The 13,946-nt window shown below is 33.3% G+C and overlaps 1 protein-coding gene across 10 annotated transcripts in view; it reads left to right on the plus strand.

Moving 5' to 3' along the window:
- The window catches only part of VPS13B (vacuolar protein sorting 13 homolog B), an 808,377-nt gene that overhangs the window by 399,453 nt on the left and 394,978 nt on the right, over positions 1 to 13,946 (plus strand). For all 10 annotated transcript variants that reach the window (XR_014326885.1, XM_082859134.1, XM_082859132.1 and 7 more), the window contains one exon: positions 195 to 398. Coding sequence is in view for 9 of the 10 variants with exons in the window: in XM_082859134.1 (XP_082715260.1) it covers positions 195 to 398 (204 nt within the window). In the remaining variant the exon portion in view is untranslated. The remainder of the gene's footprint in view (positions 1 to 194; positions 399 to 13,946) is intronic.

Consider the following 13,946-nt stretch of genomic DNA (forward strand, 5'->3'; position numbering starts at 1 on the left):
TATATAATAATTATATATCACAGATTATAGGTTATGATATAATACCATGATCAGTGATACAATGATAGATTTTTGTTTCATATATTCTTATTTCCCTGGACTTGTTTTCATTTTCTCACATTTAATATTTTAGTCAGTTGTGACCAGAAGTTGAAAGATTTGTTTTTCCTTTTTATTTTTTCCCTTCTGCTTAGGTGCAGCTCTTATATGAGCTAACTGATATCATGAATGAAGTCTGGAATAAGATTCAGAAGAGAGGCAATCTCAGTTCTTTTTCAGCTTATCCGGAGTCCATAGTGGGGCCTGTCCCTAGTTCTCCAGTTAGAAGCAGTATAGGCACAGCTCCTCCAGATACCAGCACATGCAGCCCATCTGCTGACATTGGAACTACTACTGAGGTAAGTGTTTTTGAAAAATTCTGTTACTAAATGAAGGGTGGTATATATACCACAGAGTTCTGTATCAGGATTGAGAATGAAGATGACCATACCTCTCTGGAAGCTGGTGAGTTTAGAAGGTTCGTGAGGAGCTATGGTAGCAGTGGCTGTGTATTACTGTTTCTTTTAGGTCCAAGTATTTTAATCACTTTTAGTAGTTAGTGGGGTAGTTCAGGACAGTAGGGGTTCTGTGAAATGGCAAAAACTGAGACAGTAAATGTATGGTTCCTCAGAAGTATGGAAATGTAGAAGCTGATACAAAAGAGGCTCAGAACCAGAGTGCCTTTGTTATCTTTAGGTTAGTGATTTTTCAGTCTTGTCTGACCCAAAGTTCTCTCCTCTTCCTTCTGATCATAGAAGCCTTTCTTTTCATTTTTAACACCATAACTTCACCCAATGTGCCAGTGCCCCTTTTAATAACAAATGTTTTATAAAGCCCCCTTTACTATCCTGAAATGAAAATAAACATAATATGACCTACATATACATATAATTTCAAAAATATCTAGTATTTTGAATAAAATATAAAGGAGTAAAGGAAATTAATTTAAGGTATAGTAATTATTATTTTAATATATAAATGCTCAGGCATGGTTACATTAGAAGTTGTAATGAAGTAGCCAGGTACATAGAATTACTGTGAGTGTGTCTGCCGCATATAGACTTGTGCAGGTCTTTGTTAAATACCACAAGTTGGTACTGTTGTTGTTGCTGTGATTTCCTGAGGTAATGGCAAACTTGATAAAGTTTAAAACAAAAGTTTTTATTCTTTTCATTTCAGTAGTTGCATTTCTGGAACTCTTAATAAATAAAATCATGCATAAGTGCAAAAATATTGTGTTTAGATTTAAAACAGAATTCAGTTTTATGCTCAAATGTTGACTTATAAACAGGATTTTTACCTACTTCATTGTCTGTAAGATAGTGTTCATTTTTCAGGACAGTCCTGTATATCATAGGACCTCTTGATACCCTAACTGCTAACCCTTAAATTCCAGTAGTGACACCCAATCATTGAGTCAACCAAAAATACCCTAATACATTTCTGAAACACCCCATAGAGGCTTACCACTGAGAACTACTGTAATATAATAGAGGTAGAAGTTATGTTTTTGTTTTTGCATAAACACATGCTGGAGTAGATCTATTTGACCCCTGCATAAATAATTTCTGTATCCCTGCTCATTCCAAATCTTAAGAAACACAATGACCTAAGTGATAGGATTACTTTTTTCCCCCCAAATGAAAATCTAGGAATGTGCCCTATGGAGTCAATGGGACATATCCTTTTAGGGTAAAAACAGTGAATCCTTTCTTGGAGATTATTAATATTGTTAGAATACGAAAGCTCTTGCAGTAAAGAAAACTTTGATTTCTTCAACGCAGTACTCTCCAAACTCATTTAACCAAAGACCCCTTTATCATAGCCTACATGTTAACATTGCACAAAATACACTTTGTGAAATACTTTGGTAGAGTAATCAAATACTTTGGGGTGATACATTGCTAGACAAAGCTAGTACAAGTGAAATTGATAAATGAAGTTAAATATTGTGGACATTTGGCAGAAAGGAGAGTGTTTCATTAAACAGTTGTTCACTAAGTACTGTATTCATTGGAACGTCAAGATGAAAATGAGTACCTGTCTTGGGAGTAGTCTTTTAGAAAGAAATATTTAAGAAAACATTGCAAGCCCAGAAAAGACAGGGCTCATGTGGAATGGTCACACCTGTTTGTCATACATCTAGAGCCTGCCATTCACACAAGTACAGATTGAATGGTACTTTCTAGAATTGTGTAGTGTCCAACCTATACAGAAGGACATGGTGACCCTGATTATAAGATGTAATAGAGATGAGCATGCCCTGCAATTATAGAGAAATTATTAACAAATTCATTCTATGGGATCTGTAGGTATTTTACAAAGGCAGTAACATATGAGATGGATCTTCAAAAGTGAAAAAGGCATTAGTATCAATTTTGTTTTAGTAGGTATATAATAAATGTGATAGACTAGAAGAATGGTGAGGAAGTTAAGAAAGGGAGAGATTAACAAAGGGAGACATTTTCTCAGTCACTTAAAAAAATTAATTCTGATTTCAAAAATAAGTTCCTTACATGACTGCAATTAATTTAAACTTAGAATGTTGAGGGTTTTTTTCTGATTGGGTTATAAAGATAAATAATGAAAATGCTTCTAGTGGATTTGTTAGTTTTGTATTAGGTATGGATTTAATCTGATCTGTGTGAAAAAGATCTGAAAGTGAAAGAACCTTAATGCAGAAGATTCACATTAATATTCCAGAAAGACCATATAAAGCAGCTTGCATAAGGTAACAGAGTTATGGGGGGAAATGTGGTAAATATTTTCAAAATGTACCCTCTTTTGTTTATGTAGTGTGGTTAAGAAAAGAAAGAGGTGAGTGATTGCTAGCAGTCTAGTATGGATTTGAAACCTACAATCACTTGAGAAGCTTGTTCCCTGAGAAATATCTTAAAATAATTTAGGTTTGTTTTCCATAAAGGGCAGGAAGATTTTTGTGTAGACAATTTTGATATGGTGATCAATGTTAAGACTTTGATTTAACTTTACAAATTAGAAGGTGTTTGTGTATTGAACACTTCATGTTTAATTTCTGTTTTTGCTCTCAAGAAAATATTTATGTGGAGATCAAGATTAACTATGTTTGCATCTGAGTTTAAATTTACCTCTTTGAGAATTAGCCAGTAAATGATGACATCAGAAAATATAGTCATTGTTTTCTCCTTTTTGTATGAATGCTTCATCTATGATTAAATCTGTGGTCGTTTAATTCATCCAGAAGTCAGAATTTGTGCCCAGGCTTTCATTTCCCATTTCCTTTTGTTTATAGTGCTGGTAAAATTGTGTGTAATGACCTTTGTAATTTTTATTCCTTTTGTTTTGAGTTCCAACATGGTAGATATGTTACTGTGATCCTTTGAATTCCATTTAAGAAATGTTTTTCTAATTTTCATGAAGTTTCCTGTATATTTAAATGTGTTACGGACTGAATGGAGATAAAGCCGTGTCCTCTTACTGGAGAAACTACTTAATGAATGGGGCTAGGGAGGACAGTGTGGAGAGGTTATGCATGTATTTTGTTATAATCCATAATAGGCCTTTATGCCTATTTGACTTGGCATTCCCAGGAAGCTCTAGCATCCCTTTGCTCTTGCTAATCATTGACTAATAATCTTCTGATTATAAGAAGACATTCTGTGGACAACACGATCATGTAAGCAACAGAACTGTCTGCATACAAATTTAAATATATGGTATATGATAATCTCTAGGTCCATCCATGTTGCTGCAAATGACATTATTTCATTTTTTTATGGCTGAGTAATATTCCATTGTGTATATACTACATCTTCTTTATCTATTCATCTGTTGATTTAGGTTTCTTCCATGTCTTGGCTATTATAAATAATGCTGCTATGAACATTGGGATGCATGTATCTTTTCAAATTAGAGTTTTCTCCAGAGAAGTGCCTGGGAGTGGGATTGCAGTGAGACCTAGAGATTACCATATTAAGTGAAGTAAGTCAGACAGAGAAAGACAAATATCATATGACATCACTTACATGTGGAATCTAAAAAAAAAATGATAGAAATGAACTTATTTACAAAACGGAAATAGACTCACAGAGATAGAAAGCAAACTTATGGTTACTAAAGGGGATAGGGGTGGGGGGGAGATAAATTAGGAGTTTGGGATTAACATCTACACACTACTGTATATAAAATAGTAAACAACAGGGACCTACTGTATAGCACAGGGAACTATACTCAATATCTTGTAATAATCTGTAATGGAAAACTGAGTCTGTAATGACTCAGTTCCCAGTCGTTACCCTGACTTTGTGTTTCCTCTTCATTTCTGACATCTTGAGATTTCCCTTTATTTATTTCAAGTTTAACTATTATATTAGTTAGAAAAAGATGACATTCTCATAAGGACAAAGGTGTTGACTGGGAAGGGAAACCACAGGAGATAGTACAGTACCTGGAGCTAGTAACGCTGGGATGTTTTTGCCATAAATAGGCTTACGGGCAGGGAGAACAGGGAATAATACTGACTTCATTTTCCTCCCTCCTTTCTATCTCCTGCCATGTTCCTCATTAGCTGAAAATGACCAGAAACCAGAGAACAAGAATATTTGTACATATTGTTCGCATAGATTAGCCTCCCAGGTAGAGAGGGTATTAATGATTGAAGAGTAGGTCTACAAGACCAAAGAAAAGATATACAGCACTTTAATGTATTATAACAAATTCTTGTGTTTTATCTAGAATTTCCGTGCTTTTGTAGTAGAAAAGGAAAACATTCATTTCAACTTAGTGTGCCATGTTACTTGAATTTAAATTTCTTTAACATCATTGAGTACTAAGAACTGGTCTTTGGAATCTTTGTTTTTCTCATTCTGCCTTGTACATATTAGATTCTCAATATCATTGGTAACTCTTTTTGCTAAATTTTTTTTATTGTGGTAAAATATAAGTTACATAAAATTTATCATTTTAACCATTTTTATGTGTACAATTTCGTGGCATTAAATGAATAATCTCAGTGTTGCACAGCCATAACAACTATCCATTTCCAAAACTATTTCATCATTTCAAACAAAAACTCTTTTCCCATGAAACAGTGACTCCCCACCCTCCCAACCCCATCCCTGGTAACCTCTACTGTACTTTCTGTCTCTGTGAATTTGCCTATTCTGGGTATCTCGTATAAGAGGAATCATAAGTATTCGTTTAGCTTATTTCATTTAGTATAATGTTTTAGAGATTCATCCAGGTAGTAAGAAGAATGTTTTATACATCATCCATGTATAAGAATTTCAATGCCTTCTATGGCTGAGTGTTACTCCATTTGTGTATATAGCATACTTTTTTTATCCATTGATCTGTTGATGGACGTCTGGGTTATTTGCTCCTTTTGGCTATTACGAATAACACTACTATGAACATTGGTGAATAAAGGTTGATTAACTCTTAATGAAGTAATTTTTCCCTGAAGATATTATATGCATTTTATATGACCTGTGCCTGACAAACCATTTCAAAACTAATACCAGAAATGCTATTTTAATTTTTCTTTACCTGTTGAAATATTGGGTTGGCCAAAAAGTTTGTTTGGGTTTTTCCATAAGATATTATAAAAAACCCGAAAAAACTTTTTGGCCAGCTCTATATGTTGATAACTGAGTTATTTGGTATAGAAATTAGGGGGTAGAGGAAAGTGAATGCAGAATCATTAAATATACTTTATTTAGTACTGATTTTCTTACTCAGAAGAGCACATTTTTGTCATTTTAATGAGATTTGCTTAGTACCAGCATGAATGGTATAGAATTAAAATGGCATTTAATATTATCCCTAACTGTATTCAAGCATATTTCAAAGTTTTGCCAAAAAATGTGGTACTAAAGGGAAAAAAGTGAAAATTAGAAGTCGTTTATTTAGTTTCCCTAGTAACCTTGCAAACAGAAAAATAGAATGCTAGTAATTTATTTTCTCTAAGGTGTATTTTTTTTTTTTTCCTGGGGAAAACTAGCTAAATTCTGTGTGCTGCTTCCCACTTTTTGTCATAGACTCTCTACTTTGTCAGCTTTAAGAATTGCCTTCCTCTGACTTTGGTATAATAATTTTGCAGAGCTTGACAAGTGAGAAAGATGTTTCTCTTAATTCCATCAATTTACAGCTATACTATTGAAAGGGATTGTTGGAAGATCATTTACTAGAAAATTGAGATGCAGTGAATTGAAGTTAGTGTTACACAAAGTAGGGACTGGTCCAGCTCATCTGAGTGTGATTCTAAGTTAATGGAATCTATAGACGTCACTTTGGAATCAGACAACTTGAGTTTTTAATCTCTGCAGTTTATGATCACATTATTTAACCTCTGTGATTTAGTTTCATTATCTCTAAAAGTGGGGATAATGTTAATATTCATCTCAATATGTTAGTACAAATATTAACTGAGTATGTTTAGTTTGTCCATATACTCTATGAATGTGGCTCATTCCTCTATTTGTATTTTCTTTAATTTCAATAAGATTTTAGTTTTCTTTTTAGAAATCTTGACCATTTTGTTATAGGAGTACACTTATTTGGCACTTTTATTTAGAACTTTTATTCAGTTGATACGATTATATATTCAGTACTTGTTTCTTCTTTATTCCTTTAAGGTGACTAGTAACTTTGGTTGATTTTCAAATATTAAGCTGATCCTGTGTTTCTGGAACAAACCCAGCTTAGATGTAATATATTTTCCTGTTCATATCTTGCTGGATTGTGTTTGCTAATATTTTATTTAGGGTTTTGGTATCATAGTCATGAGTGATACTGGCCTTTAACTTTTCTTTTGCATAATATATTTGTTGTATTTTGGTATCATGATCACACTGTCTTCACAAAATGATATGGGAAGTGTTCCCCCTTCTTTTATTATCTAGAAAAATATGTTTTGTGCGGAAATTCTCACAGTCACTGTATATTCCCATGATAATCAACAAGGTAATCCTAATTGAAAAGGCACTTGTGTGTAACACATACCTCATTCCAAACTGGGTCTTAGTTTAGGCATTCTTTGCATATAGAAGAAGTTTTAACTTAGAAGATTATTAGAAAAGAGGTAAGGACTGGATAGACAAAATACACTAATGTCATCATCATAAAGGGAATATAGGCAAGCATCTTGTTCCAGGTTCCCAACTCCAACAATGGTATTGCTGTATTCCTAGAAAATGAATTTTATACTACTCATTATTGATAAAGTAATACTTAATGGTAAAATAAAGATGTTTTATGGCGTTCTGGTAGCCCAGGCTGTATAAAATGAAACTAATAAAAATAGTTTTTATAGATGCTAAACAAATACACTGTCTTTTGATACTGTGCAATTATGACTTTATGTCCCAGTTAATGGTTTTATGTCAAATGTTTTATTCTGGTAAAATATACACAACATAAAATTACCTTTCTAAACCATTTTTAAGAGTACCCTTCTGTGACATTAAGTACATTCACATTGTTGTGCAACCATCACCGTCAACCATCTCCAAAACTTTTTAAATTTTTCCCAGCTGAAATGTGGTACCTGTTAAACAATAACTTCCCATTTTAACATTAAGTCTTCCGATCCATGAACATGGGACATTTCTCCATTTGTTTGTGTCTTCTTTTATTTCTATTAGCAATATTTTATAGTCTTTCACTTCCTTGGTTAAGTTTATTCCTAAGTATTCTATTCTTTTTGATGCTATTATAAACAGAATTGTTTTATTAATTTCCTTTTCTGATTGTTCACTGTTATTGTGCAAAAACACAGATGTGGGTTTGTATCTTGCTGAATTCATTTATTAGTTCTAATATTTTTTGTTGTTGAATCTTTAGCATTTTCTACATATAAGGTCATGCTGTCTGCAAACAAGAGATCATTTTGCTTTTTTCCCTTTCCAATTTTGTTGCTTTTAACTTCTTTTTCTTGCCTAATTGCTGTGGCTAAGACTTCCAGTAATATGTTGAATAAATATTTCACTTAACTTTCTAAATATTAGGCATTATTTTCAAGTTGAACATAATTTTCTTTTTTGATAATAATTTTCCGTTAAGGAGACCTTCTAGCATGTTTCAACACTAACAGATTTTGTTCAAATAGCAAAAGACGTATTGAAAATTTGACACTGTTACTTTTTCTGTTCCCACGTTAGTTGTACTTTTATACTATTCTTTTCATCTGAAATAAGTGTTAAGTCAAACATTATGGGTTGGACGTAAAATGATTTACACTGAGAGGTTTATATTGGTTCAGAAGTAACAGTGTTAAGTAATGATTATACTGTTTCAATGCCATACTGGATGTGAACTATAAACTTTCTATTATCACCCGTCACCTATTATCTTTATCATCATAGGATAACCCTAATTTGAGCAACCATTACCTACTCTGTACCAAGCAATAGTGCTTGGTACAGAGTAGGTTTTAAACACATTGTTCTTTAATATATGGATGTTAAACAATTTGGGAAGTCAACTCATTTTGATGAAATTAAATCTGATTTATTATAGTACGGGGCATAGAGATGTATATATTCATTGTCACTACAAATATATTTTCATATGAATTCATAAAAGCATATATTGAGTTTATTTTTTCTGTTTGTTTTTATGTCTTTTGTTGTTTTAAACATAATTCTTTTATATTATTTATCAGATCTGTTATCTGAATTTCTTGAGAGTCTAACCCTACTGTTGTATTCTTAACCCTTGCTCTTAGTAGACTGTTTCTTTATGTGTTATGTGCTCTTCTATTGGGAGTTCTTCACTAGTGCGACTTTATGAGACTCTTGCATAGAGTATGAGGGCCTGTTCCCCAATAGGGATTTTCTGTGTTTCCTTCTCTGAGGGACTCCAAGGGCCATCACTAGCCTGGGACCCCTTTACTGTTAATTTCGTAGCTAGATGTTTCTTGAAACATTTCGGTAGTATGAAATCAAGCCCTCAAACCTACATGTAACCCAGAGATGTGTTTAAAAAGTCTCAAGGGTAACGTTTTTCCGCTACTTAGGCTAAGATAGATATTTCTTTTTTCTTGGGTTTATTCTGTTGTTTTTCTAATTTCTTAAATTGGATACTTAGCTTAACAATATTCAGCTTTTAAAAAAAATTAAGCATTTTAGTCCTTTATCTTTAGCAGAATTTATAATATTTAACTTCGGGGATGGATATGTGTATACACCTAATATATAGGTACACTGGGAAATTTAGCCCATCCCTGCATTGCTGCTTCCCAGAGAAAATTCTGTATTACATAGAAGGGTGAGCAAAAATTTTGGTATAAAACAAGATGTCTCTGGCACGCTAATTCTTATCATGGACCCAAAGTAAGGCTTAACCTCTACACTTGTAGAACATATTTCACTGTATTTCAGCTAGTTAAGGTTGTCAAAAATTTGTGTTCAGGGAGATGTTCAGGAAAGTGAAACACTATATAATCATGTTCATTGAAATATTTATGCCATTTTGCTTACAAGATAGCCCAACAATAAAAACTGCCTTTGAAAGTGCTAACATTTTGATGATTTGTTTTAATAACAAGTAAACAAAGCAAATAGATACACAATACACAAATACATACACATTCACATATTTCCCTTATAAGGTTAAGTACATAAACTGTTAAGTCTTTTTTTTTTTTTTTTTTTTGCGGTACGCGGGCCTCTCACTCTTGTGGCCTCTCCCACTGCGGAGCACAGGCTCTGGAAGCACAGGCTCAGCGGCCTTGGCTCGCGGGCCCAGCCGCTCCGCGGCATGTGGGATCCTCCCGGACCGGGTCACGAACCCGTGTTCCCTGCGTCGGCAGGTGGACTCTCAACCACTGCGCCACCAGGGAAGCCCTGTTAAGTCTTTTGGAAGCTGTTCTAATTATATAAAATGTTATTTTGAACTTCTGGATTTTCAGTACTTTCCATAAAGGTGATGTAGGAAGGACAATTTTTATGGATAGCTATATTGTGTTGATGAAATTAAATCCCTCCAATTAAGTTGTGATTTTAGGCAAACCATTAAGCATTTTTTCATTTTAACTTTTTGTATATATGTATAATGTCTTTGATAATGTCATCCTTATTCACAGCATTTTAAAGAAATAATTTTAAAGCTTTAGAAAAATCTAAAATGCTGAATGAATGCTAGAATATTGATTTATAACTCAACCTAAGGTAAAAATTGACAGATTAACCAACAATGTTGGGAGGTTAGAGGGTCATGGCAAAATTCGAATTGCATATTTTATTGATTCTGGAATTAAAATTACTTCAGCAGCCTAGTTCTCAAAAAAATCCTGTATGAGCTGTATTGTATAGCATGGAATATTGCCAGTATTTTATAATAACTTTAAATGCAGTGTAATCTATAAAATATTGAATCACTTATTGTACACCTGAAATTAATATAGTATTGTAAATCAACTATACTTCAATTATAAATATATATATTTCCAGAAAACAGTCCAGCATGAAGTGGTTCATTTCTTAGTCCCCAGTAATTATTTAAAATGCATTTATTTTCAGTTAAATCCAAAGTGAAAATTTTGGGGGAAAAATGAATGAAGGTGGTCAAAAGGTACAAATTTCCAGTTATAAAATAAATAAGCCCTAGTGTTGTAATGTATGCCATGGTGACTGAAGTTAATAACACTGTATTGTGTATTTGAAAGTTGCTAAGAGAGTAGTAGATCTTAAAATTTCTCATCACAAGAAAAGACAATTTATGACTGTGTGTCAATGGATGTTAACTAGAATTACTATGATCATTTCACAATATATATAAATATTGAATCATTATGTTTTATACCTGAAACTATTATAATATTATATGTCAGTTGTATCTCAAAAAAAAAAAAAGTGAAGTTGTTTGGCATCAACTGCTATAGCAAAACTATTGTCAGTTTTTCAGGGATTTAAGTGCAGTTAACCTAAGCAGCAATCTACCTCAAATTATTATTCTAGACAACCTTTTAGAAAGTAAGTTGAGTTTGAACTTTTTTACTCAGTTGATATTTTAAGGATGTCTCATAATAGTTTTAAATCTCTTCCTCAAAATAGACTTATTTCATTAAATATTTATCTTTAAATGATTTTATCTTCAACATTTAGGGAGAAACTTTTATTCAAAATGTAGAAATCTTAGCATTTAGATTATCATGTAATTAATTGAGTAGCTGTTGAAAGAACATACATATATAATACATATATCAAAGCAGGTTATTGTTTAGCCTTCACATATGAATCAACACAATATTTTGTTGTCATGCTTTTCTTATTTCAAAATAATCATGCTGGAAAATGTCTCTAATTTCTCAATTATTGGCTTATTTTTTTATGCAAATAGTTTTATTACATAAATATAACCTATTTATCTGAGGTCACCTTACGTTTGTTGTGCTTATTTATATTATGTATCTGTATGTTTAAATTTCTAATTAATATTTGCATTCCAAAAGTCCATAAAATTTAAAAACACTATTTAAGGTATTTGTTGCTGAGTTGGGTAAGAACTATTATTTTTAAATTATTTCGACAATAAAGAATTCACCATAAATGAATCTAGTTTTAAAAAGTATGCTCTTAACAGTTGCTTGTGTTAAGTAGAAGAGAAGTATTTGCTTATATGATCCTTGGATGACTTATACTTTAAACTACGAGTAATTCTTTTTATGTTGACATGTTGATAAGGAGCAGTATACTTTTCAGTGGATATAGCTCTAGCTTCCTGAATATCGATCTCAGTGGTGGTAGAAGGGGAAATATGAGTGGCAGGCTTAAGTAGTGAGCTTAAAAACAGTTATTCGTTTTTCCCACCCTTCACATTGAAATGGTGAGAGCAAAGGTAGTGGAAACCACAGCAGTCCACTTGTTATCGTTGACTTAAGTACAAACAGCAGTGGAAGTGTTTAGACCTTTGGGAAGTTTTGTGATTGAAAAAGAATGCTGGAGTTATTTTGATAAGGGAGAGTAGCAGTGTGGCCAAAAGTATGATCATCCCTGAGCTCTGAAGCAGGCCAAGGATGAAGGGCTGAAGTGTTTGCTCTTCCAGATGAACAAAGATAAATTCAGCTAGCATAATAAACTCAGTATTTTGGTCAATTTGCGACAAAATGGTGAAAGAATTGAACTGTATATTTTAGACCTTGGCTAAAGAGGTGTGGGAAAATAGTTCAGCGTCTCCAATTCTGGCTCAATTTTTGCTATAGATTTAGAAATAGAGCAGAAAATTAATGCACAAACATATTTAACAATACCGCACCAAGTGTTGTAAATCCAAGATGAAAATTGAAACTGCATGAAGAAGGAGAGTAAAAGTTTTCTCAGGAGTGCTTGCTTATTAAATTTGAAGCCACAGTTTTCTTAGCATTCCTACTAAGTATACTTAATAGTGTTAAAAATCAAGGTTTCATTGATTTGAGATGGTCTTTTCCCTACAATTTCCATTCTTGGGATTATAATGTTCTTCTAAGTGTTGGAGGGAGAATTTAATTTATGAATTCTTCTGCTCTAAGACCCAATCCATAGAGAAAGGCATACTGACTACATTATGCTGTCTTTTATTGAATTTGACTTTCTAAAATGTATCTTTTTCTGGGATTAGTTTGTGCTTTTCATTAGATGTGTTACTTTAGACAGCTAACCAGAAACCTGAATTTTTATATAGCTTCTCAAATTCTAGGAATTTCAATTTTAGCAGATTTAGGGCCACTTAGTTTTGGAAAAGCATTTAGATGAAAACATCACGAGCAGTGAGCTTTCTGCTTTGCTCGGTGTAATTGGAACAAAGAATGGCTATACTGTCTTCAGTACATCATGCTGCCTATCAAACTAAGCTTAAGTACATATAACTAATATTTAAATATATATACATCTTTTTTTTTAAACATCTTTATTGGGGTATAATTGCTTTACAATGGTGTGTTAGTTTCTGCTTTATAACAAAGTGAATCAGTTATACATATACATATGTTCCCATATGTCTTCCCTCTTCCGTCTCCCTCCCTCCCACCCTCCCTATCCCACCCCTCCAGGTGGTCACAAAGCACCGAGCTGATCTGCCTGTGCTGTGCGGCTGCTTCCCACTAGCTATCTATTTTACGTTTGGTAGTGTATATATGTCCATGCCTCTCTCACTTTGTCACAGCTTACCCTTCCCCCTCCCCGTATCCTCAAGTCCATTCTCCAGTGGGTCTGTGTGTTTATTCCTGTCTTACCCCTAGGTTCTTCATGACATTTTTTTTTCTTAAATTCCATATATATGTGTTAGCATACAGTATTTGTCTTTCTTTTTCTGACTTACTTCACTCTGTATGACAGACTCTAGGTCTATCCACCTCATTACAAATAGCTCAATTTCATTTCTTTTTATGGCTGAGTAATATTCCATTGTATATATGTGTCACATCTTCTTTATCCATTCATCCGATGATGGGCACTTAGGTTGTTTCCATCTCCGGGCTATTGTAAATAGAGCTGCAATGAACATTTTGGTACATGAATATATATATACATCTTTTAAAAAAGTAAGCATGCTCTGGTGTATTTGATCAGTTCACAGAGAATGAGTTTAGGTTCTGGAGTTTTTTTGAAGGTTTTAGATGGACAGCAAAGTTGGGATTTAAAAAACCCAAATACTTGGTAGCTAATCCTAAAAGAACAGAATACATGAGTGAGTGATCACTATCTCTGGCACCATCTCTTCCTGCCTTTGAGACTGAAGCTGTTCATCTTCAAACCAGGATTTATTTTCACCTGCTGAAAAGATTAAAAAACAACCCAACAGACCTTTTACAGAAAGTTTATTAGTACCAAATTTAGGACCTTATACATATCCAGAATTCAGTATGTATTTGTTGAACTGAATAAGCTTATGCTCTGATGAAGGTTTGGGGCCAGCATGTATGGCAGGTTCTCTGAAGCTGCAAGATTCCC

The sequence above is a fragment of the Leucopleurus acutus genome (genome assembly GCF_964270905.1).
Source record: "Leucopleurus acutus genome assembly, chromosome: 17".
NCBI classification, from domain to species: Eukaryota; Metazoa; Chordata; class Mammalia; order Artiodactyla; family Delphinidae; genus Leucopleurus; species Leucopleurus acutus.